Genomic DNA, 22,701 nt, shown 5'->3' with positions numbered 1-22,701 from the left:
AAAGCTACACGACGGCTATCTGCGCTTGATTTGCTTAGAAACCCTTGTATGTCTTTCTTCCTATTATTTCAGTAGCGTAGACTTGTAAATATTAGCAGTTATTTCTTTTGAATAATTTAGCTAAGTTTAATGAAAAACATAATCATATCATGTGTAAAACTACGTTTAATGAAATACGTAATGATGTTATCTGTAGAACTATGGTTAATGAAATACACTGCCATCTGTCTGTAGAACTAAGTTTAATGAAAACAACTATTATCTATCTAGAACTACGTTTAATGAAAGACACTATCATTTATCTGTAGAACTATTATTAATGAAAGATATAATTATGCCATCTATAAAATTACGTTTAGTGAAAGACACTACCATCTGTCTAGAACTACGTTTAATGAAAGACACTATCATACGTAGAACTACGTTTGATAAAAGACAGTATAATTTATCTAGAACTACGTTTAATGAAAAACACTACCATCTGTAGAACTACGTTTGATAAAAGACACTATAATCTATCTAGAACTACGTTTGATAAAATACACTAAAATCTATCTAGAACTACGTTTGATAAAAGACACTGTAATCTATCTAGAACTACGTTTGATAAAAGACACTATAATCTATCTAGAACTACGTTTGATAAAAGACACTATAATCTATCTAGAACTACGTTTGATAAAAGACACTGTAATCTATCTAGAACTACGTTTGATAAAAGACACTGTAATCTATCTAGAACTACGTTTGATAAAAGACACTGTAATCCATCTAGAACTACGTTTGATAAAAGACACTGTAATCTATCTAGAACTACGTTTGATAAAAGACACTGTAATCTATCTAGAACTACGTTTGATAAAAGACACTGTAATCTATCTAGAACTACGTTTGATAAAAGACACTGTAATCTATCTAGAACTACGTTTGATAAAAGACACTGTAATCTATCTAGAACTACGTTTGATAAAAGACACTGTAATCTATCTAGAACTACGTTTGATAAAAGACACTGTAATCTATCTAGAACTACGTTTGATAAAAGACACTGTAATCTATCTAGAACTACGTTTGATAAAAGACACTGTAATCTATCTAGAACTACGTTTGATAAAAGACACTGTAATCTATCTAGAACTACGTTTGATAAAAGACACTGTAATCTATCTAGAACTACGTTTGATAAAAGACACTGTAATCTATCTAGAACTACGTTTGATAAAAGACACTGTAATCTATCTAGAACTACGTTTGATAAAAGACACTGTAATCTATCTAGAACTACGTTTGATAAAAGACACTGTAATCTATCTAGAACTACGTTTGATAAAAGACACTGTAATCTATCTAGAACTACGTTTGATAAAAGACACTGTAATCTATCTAGAACTACGTTTGATAAAAGACACTGTAATCTATCTAGAACTACGTTTGATAAAAGAAACTGTAAGCTATCTAGAACTACGTTTGATAAAAGACACTATCATCTATCTAGAACTACGTTTGATAAAAGACACTAATCTATCTAGAACTACGTTTAATGAAAGACACTGTAATCTATCTAGAACTACGTTTGATAAAAGACACTGTAATCTATCTAGAACTACGTTTAATGAAAGACACTGTAATCTATCTTGAACTACGTTTAATGAAAGAAACTGTAATCTGTCTAGAACGACGTTTAATGAAAGACACTGTAATCTATTTAGAACTACGTTTAATGAAAGACATAATCATATATGCGTGTGAAGTCTCTAACAGATCGAAATAGGTTGTTTTTTATTATCTTCAAGTCTCCTGTTTTAGAAAATCCAATGTAACAGTTTATTATATTTAATTTGTCAAAACTGATAAACGTTATTTCTCATATTACTTACCGGTAATGTGTTTCTACTTCTGTTTGAAAAATCTCGTAGATTACCCATGAATAACATGATTGTACCTGTATTTAAACACATGGTACAGGGAATTGTAAAATATCTGAATTTATAAACTTTATCTTGAAGTAGTTCAGAATATGGATTCTATCTCGTTATTGAAATTTCAGTAAATAATATTTGCTTACCTTAATTTGTGATCTTTCGACACCAGAGAATGTAGGTTATGCAGTGTAACCCATAGGCCATAACATAATAATCGTCAAACTAATCAAACGTTGTGTATCTTCCTTGTCACGTTAATGAAGCCTGGCTTAGTCTAACAATACTTTTGAGTGGATACTTACAAAGTTTGGCATTAATAAAGAGGCTATTTATGGAGAATAGGAGCAAAGAGGACCGAAGACTTATTGGTTCGTTCGTTAGGAGCGTGATGACGACTTATATATTACACATGTGTCTTGGTGGTCTATAACTTAGTCTGTTATATATTACAGATGTGTCTTGGTGGTCTATAACTTAGTCTGTTATATATTACACATGTGTCTTGGTGGTCTATAACTTAGTCTCTTATATATTACACATGTGTCTTGGTGGTCTATAACTTACTCTCTTATATATTACACATGTGTCTTGGTGGTCTATAACTTAGTCTGCACCATTTCTAGTTGTCTGAACGATCCTGATTCTGGTTTACGTGGTTGTACCAGTTCACGTATCATAAATCTGTACACAAACCAATGTATAAATGATGTTCTTTACAACATAACTTGTTTAGATGTCTCTTTAACCATAACCTCGGCGCACTTGGAGCAGAGGACCTGCGAGCGAGCGTACTTCCGCACAGTACTAACGAGCTGACATAATCACTCGAAAAAGAAAATTAGAATAAAAACGTCCCGAAACTCAAAAATGTTAAACAGGTTACTTCTACAAAAGAACAGAACCTGGCTGGTTGAAATAGAATAAACTTCCTGTACAAATACGGAGAGAGAATCCAAAGATTAAGGTGATGCCGTATTGAATTGTTTCGCACTGTCATTGCACTTATGCCTACAAGCTAGTTTCGGTTTTTTAACTCACAAATACCAAAAGGTGCACTCCTATTGGTGGAAGGATGTATCGCTAAAGTCAGTAGGTTTTCATTGAGACGAAGGGTTTTTGTTTGTTGTGACGTAAACTCTGGTGGCAAATGATAGAACAGACACATGCTGCACTGAATATTGTTTTCTCGAAACTCTAGACCAGTGGTCAGAAATGGTGTGGAGATTTTTTAAGCGATGTATGAAGCCTAGTAGACATCAACAGTGCACACAGTTTCAAAACTGGACTCGGAAGGAGGGTAAGTTACGATTTGTTTAAGACTTATGTAACATGAGTTTTCTCTATTACCTAGAAAATTGAATAACAGAACGATTTGGGTATGGAGTTAGAGAGCAGCATAACGTGCCTATATATCAGTGTCCAAAAGGAAAACATTTTTATTATGGATAAGAGTGATTATATTATGGACAATAGAAAAAACTTGCTTATTATGGATAACAGGGCAAATTGTCTGTATTGTTGGATAACAAGGTAAAATTGCTCGTATTGTTGGATAACAAGGTAAATATGCCCATATTGTTGGATAACAAGGTACAACTGCCCATATTGTTGGATAACAAGGTACAACTGCCCATATTGTTGGATAACAAGGTACAATTGCCTACATTGTTGGATAACAAGGTACAATAGCCTATATTGCTGGAGAATAAACTATCCTGTATTATATCGAAACTGGCCATTAAGGCTTTATGATTAAGTTGATTAATGTTAGATTTGAAATTAAAAGAGTCTTTGATGAATGAGCTGGCTGATGTTACATATTTGGAGAATACCTATGCTATGTATTTACCAAGATTGTAACCTGTATAATAATTATGAATTCTAAGAATTTGTGTGTTAAACTAAGTAAGTATATGAGGTGATATGATAACCACACTACAACTGCCATATCCAGTGCCGACGAAGTATTTCGTCCAATACCATGGCTCATCAAATCGATGGGATATGATAAACATAACCTGACAAAGCAACTTACCTGGACTATTGACTTTAAAGTGTGTCTGTCTGTATTAGTGGATAACAAGGTAACGTGTCTAGGTTAATAAATGAAAAATAAACTTTCCTAGATTACTGAATAATTTGACAGCCTGCCTAGATTAGTGGATAAGAAAACAAACTATTTTGATTAACTGATGATAAGACAGCCTGCCTAGATTAGTGGGTAAGAAAACAAACTATTTTGATTAACTGATGATAAGACAGCCTGCCTAGATTAGTGGGTAAGAAAACAAACTATTTTGATTAACTGATGATAAGACAGCCTGCCTAGATTAGTGGATAAGAAAGCAATGTTTTGATTAACTGATGATAAGACAGCCTGCCTAGATTAGTGGATAAGAAAGCAAACTGTTTTGATTAACTGATGATAAGACAGCCTGCCTAGATTAGTGGGTAAGAAAACAAACTATTTTGATTAACTGATGATAAGACAGCCTGCCTAGATTAGTGGGTAAGAAAACAAACTATTTTGATTAACTGATGATAAGACAGCCTGCCTAGATTAGTGGGTAAGAAAACAAACTATTTTGATTAACTGATGATAAGACAGCCTGCCTAGATTAGTGGATAAGAAAGCAAACTGTTTTGATTAACTGATGATAAGACAGCCTGCCTAGATTAGTGGATAAGAAAGCAAACTGTTTTGATTAACTGATGATAAGACAGCCTGCCTAGATTAGTGGGTAAGAAAACAAACTATTTTGATTAACTGATGATAAGACAGCCTGCCTAGATTAGTGGGTAAGAAAACAAACTATTTTGATTAACTGATGATAAGACAGCCTGCCTAGATTAGTGGGTAAGAAAACAAACTATTTTGATTAACTGATGATAAGACAGCCTGCCTAGATTAGTGGGTAAGAAAACAAACTGTTTTGATTAACTGATGATAAGACAGCCTGCCTAGATTAGTGGATAAGAAAGCAAACTGTTTTGATTAACTGATGATAAGACAGCCTGCCTAGATTAGTGGATAAGAAAGCAAACTGTTTTGATTAACTGATGATAAGACAGCCTGCCTAGATTAGTGGATAAGAAAGCAAACTGTTTTGATTAACTGATGATAAGACAGTCTGCCTAGATTAGTGGATAAGAAAGCAAACTGTTTTGATTAACTGCTGATAAGACAGCCTGCCTAGATTAGTGGATAAGAAAGCAAACTGTTTTGATTAACTGATGATAAGACAGCCTGCCTAGATTAGTGGATAAGAAAGCAAACTGTTTTGATTAACTGATGATAAGACAGCCTGCCTAGATTAGTGGATAAGAAAGCAAACTGTTTTGATTAACTGATGATAAGACAGCCTGCCTAGATTAGTGGATAAGAAAGCAAACTGTTTTGATTAACTGATGATAAGACAGCCTGCCTAGATTAGTGGATAAGAAAGCAAACTGTTTTGATTAACTGATGATAAGACAGCCTGCCTAGATTAGTGGATAAGAAAACAAACTGTTTTGATTAACTGATGATAAGACAGCCTGCCTAGATTAGTGGATAAGAAAACAAACTGTTTTGATTAACTGATGATAAGACAGCCTGCCTAGATTAGTGGATAAGAAAACAAACTGTTTTGATTAACTGATGATAAGACAGCCTGCCTAGATTAGTGGATAAGAAAACAAACTGTTTTGATTAACTGATGATAAGACAGTCTGCCTAGATTAGTGGATAAGAAAACAAACTGTTTTGATTAACTGATGATAAGACAGTCTGCCTAGATTAGTGGATAAGAAAACAAACTGTTTTGATTAACTGATGATAAGACAGCCTGCCTAGATTAGTGGGTAAGAAAACAAACTGTTTTGATTAACTGATGATAAGACAGTCTGCCTAGATTAGTGGATAAGAAAACAAACTGTTTTGATTAACTGATGATAAGACAGCCTGCCTAGATTAGTGGGTAAGAAAACAAACTGTTTTGATTAACTGATGATAAGACAGCCTGCCTAGATTAGTGGGTAATACGCCAACCTCCCCGAGTTATTAAGTGATAAAACAACATGCACATATTACATAATAATAAGCAACCTCCCTATGTTAGTCTTTTAATGTTAATATATCAGCCAAGGCGGCTAACAATAGTAGGGTAACAATATTTGGATAGCATGACAACCCAACAGGTCGTATGCAACCTAAAACCATTACAGAATATTAATTTCATTTGACCAGAAGTTTCCGTATAATATTGAACAGTATTTATGTGGTTAGAGGGTAAATATTTTAAATGGAAGCTATGGTATATTGTCAAGTTTCTTATCTGATGAGAAGTTCAACATGTTGTGGTCAAGCTATCATGTGTCGGTTTCTTATATGGTTAGAGGTTAAACATTTTTGTACTAATTTTATGATATGGTGAGTTGTTAGGTTATTGTATAACAGAAGTTAATCACTTTGTGATTATGCTATCATGTGTTGGAAGACTTTTATGAATCTGAACATACTGATAGAATAAGATAGTGTTAGTTTTATTAAAGCATATTTCCTTCATATGTGTGCGAAAATGTAGAAGTACAGATAATGCATAAGCTTAGGTCAGAATGAATTTTTTCTGTTGCTTATTCATATACAGAATACGGCATGACAAACTGTTTCCTGTAGTTGTCTTTCTGCTGCTTCGGTTGGTTTCTCTTGTTCGATGTGCACCACTGCGAATATTATGTTTCACACACTGTTTAAGTGTGCGGACACACTGACAAATGATTGGAGTTTCTCCATGTGTTTCAAATTATTTTTCTCTTTGTGGTTAGCTTTCTTTAGGATTATTAGTGTTATAATTATATTACTTATAATGACTTTCAATATTTTAGAATTATCGTAACGTTTATGTAGATATCACTTCGGTTTGTTACAATTGCATTCATTCTTATAATATATATAATAATTTGAGGAATTTGACAGTTTCGGTTATTGTCTCGTGTACAGATGGTGAATTCATCTCGTGGGTTATTGGGGTCATTGTTAGTTCAAAGATATAGGAGCTGATAAACCACATGTACATTGAACAGTGTATCTACTTTCAAACGTCTACATTTCCATAGTTTCATGGGAGCTGATAAACCACATGTACATTGAACAGTGTACCTATTTTCAAACGTCTACATTTCTATAGTTTCAAGTTATGGGAGCTGATAAACCATATGTATATTGAACAGTGTACCTACTTTCAAATGTCTACATTTCCATAGTTTCAAGTTACTATCGAAGAGTACATTAAGAAAATATATACATATACAAACTTGTAATATACTTTTCATCCTCAAAGTTACCGTTTCCGAGTCAAATTAGAAAGTATGTTACAGTATTAAAAATCTGCAAAATTGCAGCATAGGGTAAAATAAATTTTTAATAGCACCCTATAACGAATTATGCCCTAATGTTACTATATATCGAAAAACGCCTTAGACGCCCAACTTTTGTCTGTTTTATTTCTATTACGACATTGTATACCAAATGGCGCCCTACTTTTGTCTGTTGTAGAACTGTATACTGAACAACGGTCTTGCATTTTATGTCTGTTGTAGCACTGTATATCGAATGACGCCCTACTTTTGTCTGTTGTAGCACTGTATACTACTGAACGACGTCTTACATTTTATGTCTGTTGTAGCACTGTATATCGAATGACGCCCTACTTTTGTCTGTTGTAGCACTGTATACTACTGAACGACGTCTTACATTTTATGTCTGTTGTAGCACTGTATATCGAATGGCGCCCTACTTTTGTCTGTTGTAGCACTGTATACTACTGAACGACGTCTTACATTTTATGTCTGTTGTAGCACTGAATACAGAACCTATTGGTTTAGCCTATTGTGTATGAAACACGAGGTTTAATTGAATAAAGATTAATAATTTATCCAAGAAAGTGTTATTTTAGAAACATGTATTTACTTTGATGTCAGAATCTAACTATACCTAGTAGTTGATTTCTTAACTGGATGAAGTCTGTATTTCTTTCTTTTTAGATGTGTGTTTTGTTCTAGTTAATATCGATTCAGTCAGTGGTTCATTGAGTATCAGTGATGAAGATTATTTTGAAAAACACTTTACAGATGTGACATCTTGTCTACAATAATAAAATATATAATATACCCGCTATTGTACGTCTATATAATGTGAGCTGAACAGTGGCCGAACACATATTTTCTTCTCTTCACTTATCCAGTGTATAGTTTGTGTTTTTATTTTTTACATCGTAGACTACAAATCACGTTCACACCAACACTATGTTTGGTGTCGCTGGTGTATTGCTCGAAAAAATAAATAAGACTGACAAAGAAAAAATGGTTGCCCTTGCGTCATTTTCAAGAAAGTGTGATTCTGTTTGTTTAGGTGAAGAGAACGTGTAAGTTGCTGCAATTCCTCGTGGCCTTGGAACTCAGCTGCTCGTACTGTTGAGAGTGTCACTCGTCACTAATGTTTTAAACTTCCACAGTTCTTTTTATAAAAAATAAATACGGATTTGTTTTTATGTTCTCACACATTTTTAAGCAAGCCTATTCTTGTGGACATTAAGAACACTTTTACAGCTATCTCTGTATTCTACATTTGCTCTATTCAGTGCCAAAGAAGCTTTGCGTCCATTACTCGTCATGTATATTCTAGTTTATCGTTTCAAGCAAATGTGATAGATTTAAACCGTAAGCCACAAACTGTATAACTACCAAGATGTATGACGTCACAGTATTAGAAGAACTGTTGAGGTTAGGGAAGAACTATATGTGTGAGAAAATTGTACATTTCTGAAGTTTCCGTGTTGTGTAATATACCAAATAAAGTAGTACCTGCATATCACTGTTAACTTAAAGTGGATAAAACCTGTGACGACCATTTACATTATTGTTAACTTGGAGTAGTTAAGACCTGTGACGACCATTTACATTATTGTTAACTTGGAGTAGCTTGGAGTAGTTAAGACCTGTGACGACCATTTACACTTTATTGTTAACTTGGAATAGTTAAGACCTGTGACGACCATTTACGTTATGGTTAACTTGGAGTAGTTAAGACCTGTGACGACCATTTACGTTATTGTTAACTTGGAGTAGTTAAGACCTGTGACGACCATTTTACATTATCGTTAACTTGGAATAGTTAAGACCTGTGACGACCATTTTACATTATCGTTAACTTAGAGTAGTTAAGACCTGTGACGACCATTTACATTATTGTTAACTTGGAGTAGGTAAGACCTGTGACGACCATTTTACGTTATCATTAACTTAGAGTAGTTAAGACCTGTGACGACCATTTACATTATCGTTAACTTGGAATAGTTAAGACCTGTGACGACCATTTACGTTATCGTTAACTTGGAATAGTTAAGACCTGTGACGACCATTTTACGTTATCGTTAACTTGGAATAGTTAAGACCTGTGACGACCATTTACATTATTGTTAACTTGGAGTAGTTAAGACCTGTGACGACCATTTTACGTTATCATTAACTTAGAGTAGTTAAGACCTGTGACGACCATTTACATTATCGTTAACTTGGAATAGTTAAGACCTGTGACGACCATTTACATTATTGTTAACTTGGAGTAGTTAAGACCTGTGACGACCATTTTACGTTATCGTTAACTTGAAATAGTTAAGACCTGTGACGACCATTTACGTTATCGTTAACTTAGAGTTAGTTAGTACTTGAATCATGTTGAAATTATTTTTTTCCTGATTAACTAGGTCGTTATTATTATGTTTTTAACGTAAACTGAATTCTGTGTGTGGAAAGAGTTACTTCTACAGTTATACTTGTAAATTATCACTTGCTAACAAAACAGAATTTGTGCTGTCAACAAAATCAAATTGGTTTTATTTGTCAAGTTTAAAAACATACAACATACATATACAATAATGATATGACAATTCGTATTTCTCTTTCAGTTGATATTATACAACAAATTTTCTTTCAACTTTTATAGTTATGTAAAACTACTTACATTTATAGAATCGGTTTTGTAGTGTTACAGTTATGTAATGTTACTTACGTTTTTAGAATCGGTTTTGTAGTATACTCTACTTTCCATCTCTTTTATTTCTCCTTAAAAACAGTTCAATTTAAATATGAAACTTTTGTCTTGAAATATTTTGCTTTACAATAATCAAGAAGACAAATTCAAACTACCACAAACTGATTGATCGCTGATTAAAATCGTTAATACACACACACACACACACACACACACACATATATATATATATATATATATATTACTTCATAGTAAAATATACAGTCTTTGTCATTCTTGTGTCACTCTTTAATACACTTAACAGTTAGAAAACACCACACACTCAGTGAGAAAATGAATAAACTATTTACTTTGTTTATTTTCACTCTATGCACTGATGTATACATTTAATTAAAAAGGGTAACGCGTGTGATTGGGTGATCAACTTTTCATGCTTCAGTAGACTGCGCAAACTTTAAATTATTTGTAGGGAGGTACAGATGGCGTCAACATATGCATAAGAAAACGGTGGGTGTACATATCATAGTAAATGGTAAGGTATTGGAGAAATGAATCCCTCGGCCTGGCAAGGCCAGATGGTTAAGACTGTCGACTCGTAACTGGAAGGTCTCGGGTTCGAATCCCTGTAACACCGAACATGCTGGCCCTTTCAGCCGTGGCGGCGTTATATTGTGATATATCAATCCCATTATTCGTTGGTAAAAGAGTAGCCCAAGAGTTTGCAGTGCGTGGTGATGACTAGCTACCTTCCGTCTAGTCTTACACTACTAAATTAGGGACGGCTAGCGCAGATAGCCCTCGTGTAGCTTTGAGCGAAATTCAAAACAAACCAAACCAATGAAATCCTCTTCTTTCAGAGCTCCATCTCAAACAACAGTGTTTGTATTACGGTTTTGTATGTGAATTTCTTCATTTGTTTATAAATACGTAGAGTACCGGTACCTTCACCCTGTTGAGTAGGGGCTTGACAGGAATATCACTGAGTTTAAATTAATACTTTTCCCTGATACCCAGGTTTTGAAAGTGTCGCTATATCTGACGTCTTCTATTGAGATAAGTCAATCATTCTTGTCATTAAATCATTCAATTTAAAGTGAGTTTTGTACTAGATGGTGTTTGGCCTTCTATTGTAAGTCTCGTGTCATTAAATGTAATAGGTTTAACCTCGCAGTCATTGAGACGCCCAATTTAAACGGCCATCAGATTTTCTGAGAATTCTACGTACCATTCTACGTACCAAACCTCTTTTGTGAGTACTTTAGGCATATTCAAAAGTGACTTTCTCCCAACAGTTGTACTTCAAAACGTTTTTTTTTTAAACAGACGGAAAGTATTGCTTTATATAACAAATTTCACCTATAATTTTATATTAGCTATTAATATAAGTAGGCTTTTAGTTCTTTAATAAAATACGTTTTCATGTTTTGATATTCTTATGTTATTGCTAGGTGAACAAAAACGATTAGCTTTCAAAAAAAAAAACTTTATTTCTTTTTGAAATTTCGCGCAAATCTTCTCGAGGCCTATCTGCGCTAGCCGTTCATAATTTTGCAGCATGAAAAACAGCTAATCATCACTAACCACCGCAAACTCTGGGGCTACTCTTTCACCAACGTCCCCACAGTTAAAAGGCGAGTGTGTTTGATGCGACAAGGATTCGAACTCACGACCATCAGATTAGGAGTCTAATGCCCTAACCACCTGGCAGTACTGGGCCTATTTAAAATTAAAGATGTTTTAAACTTGTGATTTATTTATTAAAGAAGCTTAAATTGTACACTAGCTTGTATTGAGCTTAAATGTGTATTTCTCACATTATTTTTATGTAGATTTATTCTAAGTCTTAAACTCTCTGTTTCATCACATATCATACAAAGTAAGAGATAAATATTGTGTTTCTAATTCAAATTCAAAGTGGAATTTATATGAAATAAAATCTTCCTTCTAAAATTTTGAGTGTGCATTTTATTTTTATGTATTTTTATGACATAATTGACACCTTATTTTATTACGTGGAAATATTTTAATTCGAATTATTATTATTATTACGTGTAGTTTATAATCTATGTAGATTTTACTCGTCTTCTTCGCTCTATAAAATTATTTTAAAATTCAGGAAAATGTCCACCACTTCCTTCAGCTGTATTTCAATACAATTAATATCAAAATTAATTTTTTGAAAATACGTGTACAAAAATAAACAATAATATGGGCCCGGCATAGCCACGTGGGTTAAGGCGTTCGACTCGTAATCCGACAGTCGCGGGTTTGAATCCCCGTCGCACCAAAACTTACCCGCCCCTTCAGTCGTGAGGACGTTATAATGTTACGATCAATTCCATTATTCGTTGATAAAAGAGTAGTCCAAAAGTTGGCGGTGGGTGATGATGACTAACTCGTCTCACACTGCTAAATTAGGGACGGCTAGCACAGATAGCTCTGGTGTAGCTTTGTGCGAAATTCAAAAACAAACAAACCTTTCTGAACTAAACATACTGTCATATTTAACTTGCCATAATTAGGGTGCTGACAAAAAAAGTCTAAATATTCATGCATATTTATAGATTTATAATAAATATATGTAAACAATTGTTAATTTTCTTTAACCTTAACTGGAATATGTAGAAAGCATAAATTTTTATGACTCAACTGAAACATGAAGTGTTTTTTTTCACATTTGTAAAAATATTTCTTAAGGTTACCCACTTGAAAATTGTTATTATTATTATTATTACAAATTAAAAAGCAGTAATCAATATATTTCTTCTACCAAGGTTTCATGTAAGTAACGTAATCTAAAGTAAGTAAAGTGATTTGGTAAACTGATCAAGGATTTTAGCGACACAAGAAAATTTCATAATGGACTAAAGGTATTCTCAAGCTTTTAACCCGTATTCTGGATCGTTACTAGGACACAGTGATACCACGTCCATGGTTATTAAACTACGATTAGTTTTGTTTATTTCGGTAACTTATCAACAACGTTTCTGCCACCTCTAACATAACTTTCTACTTCCGATATAAATGATTTAAATTATGTCAAAAATATCCATCAAGTTATTGTATGGTAAGTAACTTCATATATATATACAGCTTTTAAAAATATAATCCTGATACCAATTTATATCTTCACTAAGTACATATCGCATCTTGAACTTTGTGAGTCGAGAATGATCTAATGAACTCCAGGGGAAACAAAAGGACATTCAGTCTGTGTGATCCCAGTTTATAAACAAGCGTATGGTTACTTACTGAAGGGGAATAGGGTGGAGTATGCTTCTCATACACTAGTCAGCAGTTTCGGTTGTAAGGATACTGGCTTATAAAATGTTGCAGAAAGAAAAATGTTCCCACAAAGTTTTAACCTCGTAACGTGACGTCAGCTGTGACAAGTACGAATCATTCAACAAATTTATTTTTACAACATTAGAACAAAAAACTCTTAACAGGAACAGGATGTGGTGATAAGATTCCCATCAGCTCTAAGAATTAAAACTGTCCGTAAAAGAAAATATGGAAGATGTAAAAAATGAAAATAGCAGGGTGTGCAAAAACCATGTGTTGCTTGTTTGGAGTCTAGTTTTGAAGAAATTGATGGAGTGAACACCAACTTATGTTACTGTAATATGGTCATTATTTAGGTCACAAGCACGTGGTGGTTTTATACTTGTTTAATATTATGGATCCTTCCTGATGAGCAAGCATATATAATCTGGACGTTCATGATGTTCTAAAAAACACGTAGGTCCAAGAGGTCTTGATAAAAATGATTAGAAACCCTGTAACCAGAGTGCTTACCAAAGGTGGATATTTCTTCTTCAGGGGCAGACTGGGAATTTGAAAGTTGATAAACCTGAAGATCATGAAATTACGGAGTCTTATAATGACTGTATCGTAATAAGATTGGTTTTCTTACATACTTATTTATCAGGAACAAATAATAAGGGCTTGAACTTTGGGCTAGGGACACTTTATAGTCTGTGTTCTCTGGACATCCTAATCCTAGAATCGTTAATTACAGTATTTTAAAGCATGTCACAACTAAAAGATGAATACAAGGTGGTCCAATGATACACGTTAAATGTGCGCTAACCATAATCAGTTGACAGTGCACTTGTAATACTTACGTAACTGAAACCTACGTTTAACGACATTTCAACCTTTCACTGTTCCTTAAGGCCGGACGATAGCTGGAATATAAGGGTAAAATATATTGGGCTTCGCGATTGTAGAGTACCTTATTTTTGAAAAATAAGAATTATAAGTTAAACATCAATATTGAATATTCAATAAAAGTGTTAAAAGAACTGTTCACGAAGAAAAGTCTATATGCTTCACAAGTTTCTGTACTCAAAAGGAAAAAAAAAAAACTTGTTAAAATATTTTATACTTGGCATTAATACAAAACATTATAATTAACACCAGGGTGCAAACTGAGAATGATAAAGTCATTCTTCACACTGGTACTAAGTGTGACCAGCTATACACACATAGAGAAAGTCGTTGTTGATACTGATACTAACTGTGACCAGCTATACATACAAACAGAAAGTCACTTACACTGGTACAAAGTGTGACCAGCTATGCGCACACAGAGGATGTCACTTCACACTGGTACTAAGTGTGACCAGCTATATACACACAGAGAAAGTTATTCTTCACACTGGTACAAAGTGTGACCAGCTATACACACATAGAGAAAGTCGTTGTTGATACTAATACTAACTGTGACCAGCTATACATACAAACAGAAAGTCACTTACACTGGTACAAAGTGTGACCAGCTATGCACACAGAGAATGTCACTTCACACTGGTACTAAGTGTGACCAGCTATATACACACAGAGAAAGTTATTCTTCACACTGGTACAAAGTGTGACCAGCTATGCACACAGAGAGAATGTCACTTCACACTGGTACTAAGTGTGACCAGCTATACACACAGAGAGAAAGTTATTCTTGACACTGGTACTAACCGTGACCAGCTATATTTATACATACACACACTGATAAATGGATAACAAGGTCGTGCACACAAGTGTGACTGCAGCAGTCGATGTATTCTTTCAACTGCTTTTAAGTCACTCAACCAGTGAGATACAGTCATTTTTGTTTGTTTTAAAGCACAAAACTAAACAAAGGGTTGTCTGTGCTCTGCCTACTGCGAGTAACAATATAAATACGCAGACATTCCGCTGTACTACTGGGGAGCAGGAATGTAGACAAGTGGAGGTTGTCTGTGATCAGTGGAATGCAGTCAGAGTGTATGATGTGTATGACTAGTGGAGGTTGTGTGTGATCAGTGGAATACAGTCAGAGCGTGTGGTGTGTATGACTAGTGGAGGTTGTGTGTGATCAGTGGAATACAGTCAGAGCGTAGTGGAGGTTGTGTGTGATCAGTGGAAACAGTATGTACTGACTAGTGGAGGTTGTGTGTGATCAGTGGAATACAGACTAGTGGAGGTTGTGTGTGATCAGTGGAATACAGTCATGAGAGGTTGTGTGTGATCAGTGGAATACAGAGCGCATGTGTGTGTGTGTACATGACTAGTGGAGGTTGTGTGTGATCAGTGGAATACAGTCAGAGCGTATGATGTGTATGACTTGTGGAGGTTGTGTGTGATCAGTGGAATACAGTCAGAGCGTGTGGTGTGTATGACTAGTGGAGGTTGTGTGTGATCAGTGGAATACAGTCAGAGCGTGTGGTGTGTATGTTGTGTGTGATCAGTGGAATACAGTCAGAGTGAAGGTAATTATTATTTATTTATGTAGATGAACTTGTGTTTGGGATTAACTTATGAAATATTGTTTTCAGTCTTAAGGTAGCATAATAAGACACCAGCTGGTTTACTGATCAGCTAGTTTTGAAAGAACTAAAGAGAATGAACGTAAAGAATGCGTACTAAAGAGGTCTTTTATTGAATGTCTCATCTTGGCTTGGCTTAACGTGTTCACCTCCTGATCAGTAGGTTCTAGTTTTGAACTCGCGATAAACCAGTGAAAACTTTCAGCTGGGGGCATGATATAATAAAAATGACAGTGAATTTCATTATTCAGTTAAAACAAACTGGTCAAAGTCCTTGTGGCAGAGACTACTTACTGTTAACTGGCTGATTTCCGTCTGGTGAGTTATTCATTCAAAATGTCCGAAACTACATCTCGGTCCCAGGGGCCTCTGACGCAGCTTTCACGTGAGTACAAGATGCCATCAGGTTGTAAATTCCAGTTCCTTGACTCGTATTTAACGACTTAGAACCTATCACGAGGGCTGATTCTCCAAAATATAAAAACCAAATTATTGTTACAAAATACGAAAACAACGATATGAATATTCTTCCCCAAAAATAACAAGTCGAGACCACATTAAAAAAATCTTAAAGAATGGTTTCATTAGACGAAAAAATCAACTAATTAATCAATTATTTTTAATGTGGTCCTGAAACGAGTGTCAAATAACAATTGTCACTGTCAACTCTTGGTTACCCTTTAGTAACGAAGAGTGAGTTTGACAGTCATTTATAACGCTTTCATGGCTAAAAGGGACGACCACGTTTGGAGACTGGATACTGGACTCGCAGATTGCGAGTTGAGTACTCTGAACATCAAGCCAACTCAAGCCTAACTTTGTACAACCGAGTTGAACTGATTTACATTGGTTAAAGTCAATTTTAACTTAAGCCTACAACAAGTTACGACATAGCACAAGTGTTCACGTTTATAGAAACGTAAAAGGAAGAAATAAACTAATTTGTTATAGTTTAGGTGGACCAAGTAATTTAAAAGAACTCACTAAAGATAGAACAACGACATAACTGTATGAATTGTATGTTATTAATCATTTTTGTGTGCATTTCAGAGCTCGTACTAATACTATCTTGAACCATGAGCAGTCACAGCGCAGCTCTAGTAATTGGAAGAACGCGAGAGTTGTTGAACTCCTGACCTTAGTAAAGTAGAAAAGCCACTATATCGCCCCTTAGTGGTTATTACACGAGTTTTAAACACTTGTCTTAGCTGTCACTTGTAAATAACTTGGTTGTTTTGTAACATTCTAATGGAATTTGAGATGCAAAAACAATGACTGCTTTAAATATATGAGATTAAAAAAAACTTGAGTTGTTAAAGAGTGTTCCGTTGGTAAAGTGGTCACTGCCAGTGGGATGTGTTTCGGGTTAAACTTCTGCACGCGGGGGATGTAGAAATGGAGGAGGAAAAAGAATGACATCAGGACATGATCATACAGTCGAACATTCAGCGATGATCGTACTGTTATCTCTGATGAGGACATGATCATACAGTCGAACATTCAGCGATGATCGTACTGTTATCTCTGATGAGGACATGATCATACAGTCGAACATTCAGCGATGATCGTACTGTTATCTCTGATGAGGACATGATCATACAGTCGAACATTCAGCGATGATCGTACTGTTATCTCTGACACACATTCTGGTATGATCTCAGCTGTGATGCACAGTCACCCATAGTACAGTGTTACTACACTGTCAACTATGACGCACATTTGGCTACAATTGTACTGTAATCTCTGACGTACATTCGATTCTAGCCATACATCTCTGAATTACCTTCAGTCATGTTTGTATAGTCAACTCTATCGTACATTGGAACATTGTCGTTCTGTGAGCTCTGATATACTCTGAAAAATACGTTAAAGTATTAATAATATTCTTATATAAAGCTGATGTATCTCAATTTCATTTTAAACCGAACTTGAGAGTTTATAAAGATTGCAGTTGTTAAAAAAGGATAAAAACATATTTTATGATACGAATTTTATCCATATTTATCAGCATACTTACAAACAAAACTTTATCAGACTTTTTAAATGATCTTGAATTGGGTAATGTGTTTGTACTTGAGAAGCTTGTATAGGTTACTTGTATGTTTTGCAAATAGCAAAGAAAACTGAACAAACGTCTGACAGCACTTGAAACAGTTCCACTTGGCAAACATTGCTTTAATTAAGTGTTCCATCTCTCTAAACTTCTCATATCAAATTTATAATGAACCGAGTCTTTCTGTTAGTGTTAGTGATATATCTAAAGCTATCCAGATGGTGTGAAGACATTAGTATCTATCCAAGATTCAAGCGTTGTTTTGTGTGTTTTCGTGGGCTGTGAGTGTATGGTTGTATTATTTTTTTTTATCTACATAATGTTCTACTTCTTCGTGGGACAGTGATACAAGGTTATGTAAAAACGTTGCTTGTATTTTACCCATTAACAAACAAAGTTATTAAATAAACATACTTCATGTTGAAATTAAAATATATCCAAGAAACAACATCACGGTATATAACAAGTAAAATGTTTTTAAGCAGCAAGTTTTGTCAGCGTTAGTTATGGTAAACTGATATCATGTTTTCCATTTTCTTGTTTATTATTGAAGATGCATATTCTCTCAGCTGTCGTTGAAGAAAAATTAATACAGGTATACATATGAGTACTAGCAAAAGATACAAAGTTAGTAAATAGAATTAAAGTATAACATGACATGTAATTTTACAGCACGAATCCTTTAACTTTATGTACAAATTAAACAGTTGAAAAGGTAAATGCAAAGAATGGACTATGAATATTTGATAAGGTGAAAAAGTAAAGTAAGGACCAGGAACTTCTGGACAGTTGAGATATAAAGTAAGGACTGGGAACTTCTGGACAGTTTAGATATAAAGTAAGGACCAGGAACTTCTGGACAGTTGAGATATAAAGTAAGGACCAGGAACTTCTGGACAGTTGAGATATAAAGTAAGGATCGGGAACTTCTGGACAGTTGAGATATAAAGTAAGGATCGGGAACTTCTGGACAGTTTAGATATAAAGTAAGGACCAGGAACTTCTGGACAGTTGAGATATAAAGTAAGGACCAGGAACTTCTGGACAGTTGAGATATAAAGTAAGGACCGGGAACTTCTGGACAGTTGAGATACAAAGTAAGGACCGGGAACTTCTGGACAGTTGAGATATAAAGTAAGGACCAGGAACTTCTGGACAGTTGAGATATAAAAGTAAGGACCGGGAACTTCTGGACAGTTGAGATACAAAAGTAAGGACCAGGAACTTCTGGACAGTTGAGATATAAAGTAAGGACTGGGAACTTCTGGACAGTTGAGATACAAAGTAAGGACCAGGAACTTCTGGACAGTTGAGATATAAAGTAAGGACTGGGAACTTCTGGACAGTTGAGATATAAAGTAAGGACCAGGAACTTCTGGACAGTTGAGATATAAAGTAAGGACCAGGAACTTCTGGACAGTTGAGATATAAAGTAAGGACCGGGAACTTCTGGACAGTTGAGATATAAAGTAAGGACCGGGAACTTCTGGACAGTTGAGATATAAAGTAAGGACCGGGAACTTCTGGACAGTTGAGATATAAAGTAAGGACCAGGAACTTCTGGACAGTTGAGATATAAAGTAAGGATCGGGAACTTCTGGACAGTTGAGATATAAAGTAAGGACTGGGAACTTCTGGACAGTTGAGATAGAAAGTAAGGACTGGGAACTTCTGGACAGTTGAGATATAAAGTAAGGACCACGAACTTCTGGACAATTGAGATATAAAGTAAGGATCGGGAACTTCTGGACAGTTGAGATATAAAGTAAGGATCGGGAACTTCTGGACAGTTGAGATATAAAGTAAGGATCGGGAACTTCTGGACAGTTGAGATATAAAGTAAGGACCAGGAACTTCTGGACAGTTGAGATATAAAGTAAGGATCGGGAACTTCTGGACAGTTGAGATATAAAGTAAGGACCAGGAACTTCTGGACAGTTGAGATATAAAGTAAGGATCGGGAACTTCTGGACAGTTGAGATATAAAGTAAGGATCGGGAACTTCTGGACAGTTGAGATATAAAGTAAGGACCAGGAACTTCTGGACAGTTGAGATATAAAGTAAGGACCAGGAACTTCTGGACAGTTGAGATATAAAGTAAGGACCAGGAACTTCTGGACAGTTGAGATATAAAGTAAGGACCGGGAACTTCTGGACAGTTGAGATATAAAGTAAGGACCGGGAACTTCTGGACATATGAGATATAAATGTATGACAGACCAAGACGCATGAAGGCTCACAAAGATAAAATAAGGGACAAGCCAGGAATATATAAACATTTAGCAAAATAAAGGTAAAGGTCTGCAGCTATGCTCTAGTTTTCATTGTGATATAAAGTTATGTTCTATCGTTTATCATGGTGTAAAGTTACGTTGTAGTTTTTATCGTGGTGTTAAGTTAGGCTAGAGCTTTCCTCGTAGTATGAAAACATGCTCTAACCTTACGAGAAGGCCCGGAATCACTTTGGTTTCCTTTACGTTATTTTCTATAATCAACTAACTTTTATTGTTTTTAATTTGTTGTCTCGTGGGAGAAACACATTTTTGTTTCGAAGTAAATTTTTGATATTTTAATAAAAATAAGTAACTTTTACATAAGTTCAAATGCTTTCTAGTCAACATTAGATGTCCAAGGTATTCTACTTAGCTTCTACCCTAAGGTCAGTTAACATTAGCAGTAACATTCCGTCATACCATTAAACAAACAAGGAACATTGTAGTTAAAACTTCGTATTTTTATACCTTGTCATACCACTAATTTGTATCTACTATCGTGGTAAAACGATCCGATTCACAAATTTATAAAGAGATGAAAATTATCTAAAAAGTACAAAAACTAGACTGTTATTGATTGGAAAATGACATTATGGATGGATGAGCTCAAGCTTGAAATATTTGGTTCGAAGTTTGACAGAAGAAAAGTGAAAGATACATACCTCACCGCATAGCACACACCATGAAGTATGGGGCAGGCAGTGTGATGGTTTGGGAATGTTTCTATGGTGAGACAACAGGAGTTATTTACAAAATAGGTGGAATAATTGAAACCATCAGATACCCATCTCTCATGGCATACTCAGCGGTTTTCGTATTATTGGTAAAGGATTCTACTACCAAGAAGATAATTACCTCATTTTATGCAGAAATTATTTAGCAAAGAAAGAAACTGCTGGAGTCATTCAAATGACGCAGTGGCTCCCACAGAGTCCCAGTTTCAACCCAATTGAGCAGATTTGGGATTTGACAGGTCAGAAACTTAGCAAATCCAAAGTTGCTTTGAAAAGAAACGTTATGGGGGTGTTTTAGAGACATTTGAAGAAAAATTCAAAAGGACGCTGATTAAATATGGTGCTACAATTCCTGAAAGACTATCTACAATTATTAAAACAAAAGGGGAACACAGAAAATATTAACCTTGTTATACTGAATGTGAAGATTAGTAAAATTTTGATTGTGGTCATTGTGGTGTCAAACCTGGCAAAAACCACACCGAGACGTTGAGCATGCCTTACAAAGAACTAGTTAGTACCTGTGATTTTCTAAACAGTGAACTTGAAAGTAGGAAATGATAAACAAGAACAAACAATTTCCTTTTGAATTTTAATATTGAGATGTATATGTTATTTTTGCGTTCTTTTATCAATCCAGTGATTTATTACATAGTCCTCAAGTCTTATCTATCATTGATTGGTTCTGTGTCAAAAAAAATCTAGACAGAACCTTTTTTCGGAAAATATAGTAAAATTAGTGTTTATCAAACACGCATTTCAAAATTTTGTAAAGACGTTGTCTGAGTGGTTAACGTACCCAACTTGTGAATCTATTTCTGCACAAACACGACCCGCACCTTGGAATCGTGATTATGCAATAAGTGTACACTATTTGGTTCGATAAGCACAGCCAAAGAATTGGGTGACTAGTTGCCTTCCCTAGGACGTTTCAGTTCCAAATTAGTAACAGGTGTTCTCAGATAGCCTTTTGTGTAACTTTGCATAAGATTCTGGAACAAAGAGACAAATAACCCGTAATGTTAAAATATTCAATAATTTTATTAGGCTTAGTATCTATGATGACAAATCGATTTTAAAGAATATTTGTTATTGGTTATTCTTTCCAATTAGTCTAATTTAGATATGTGTAAAAATAGCATTTCAACTTTACCGTGAAGCCCATAAACTCTTTAGTCTAATATTTATAGTTTTATTTGGTTTTTTGTTATAAAAACTTAAAATAATAAACGTTATAGCTGCTAAGGATTCGTTGTTAAACACCATAACAATAACCTCTTGTATTCTATGTAGCTACCATTTCTGATGGACAGTTAATTGCTTCACGTCCACCCAAACTATAGAGTTCTAGCGTTATACAAAAGGACTTCAGAACGGTGATTTTATTGTCAGATAGGAGTTAGACCTGAAACAATATTTTTCACAAATGTCTGATCTGATATTTGGAGTGTGCGTTTGTTTTCTTATAACAAAACCATAACGCTCTATCTATTGATTCCACTGAAAGGAATAGAACCCCTGATTTTAGTGTTGTATATCCGTAGACTTACCGCTGCACTAGCGGGGGACTGATATTTGGAATGAACGAGTTAAAAAGAATACGGTGGAAACGTCTATAGTTAGATGTGATTTTAATCGTATTTATTAGGCCTGAAAACCGCATTGCCAGCTTAATATTTTTTTCTTTACTCCAGAAAGAATTGTTTTAGCGGTCTCAGTACAAGATATTATATCAAATAATAAGATATGAAATAAAATAACAAAGCATTATCCAAGCTATAGTTTGAGAGAAGTTTGTTTATTTGTTATCTCCTCCCAGGCTTTTGAATTTGGACCTATCAAATAATGTTTAATAAACTAGAAATGGGATGTGTCACGA

At 34.7% G+C, this 22,701-nt stretch overlaps 1 protein-coding gene across 8 annotated transcripts in view; it reads left to right on the top strand.

Moving 5' to 3' along the window:
• Positions 1-22,701, top strand: part of LOC143243989 (glutamate receptor-interacting protein 1-like) — a 101,465-nt gene that overhangs the window by 27,033 nt on the left and 51,731 nt on the right. The window contains exon 1 of one of the 8 annotated variants that reach the window (XM_076487900.1): positions 2,983-3,219. The exons of 6 other annotated variants lie outside the window; for them this stretch is intronic. In XM_076487900.1, coding sequence (XP_076344015.1) covers positions 3,135-3,219 — 85 coding nt within the window. In that variant the 5' untranslated portion in view covers positions 2,983-3,134. Of the gene's footprint in view, positions 1-2,982; positions 3,220-22,701 lie in introns of those variants that run through there. One more of the 8 variants, XM_076487908.1, reaches the window with a different exon arrangement.

Source organism: Tachypleus tridentatus, chromosome 1, assembly GCF_004210375.1.
Source record: "Tachypleus tridentatus isolate NWPU-2018 chromosome 1, ASM421037v1, whole genome shotgun sequence".
Classification (NCBI taxonomy): domain Eukaryota; kingdom Metazoa; phylum Arthropoda; class Merostomata; order Xiphosura; family Limulidae; genus Tachypleus; species Tachypleus tridentatus.
This window is presented reverse-complemented; position numbering and strand designations above follow the sequence as displayed.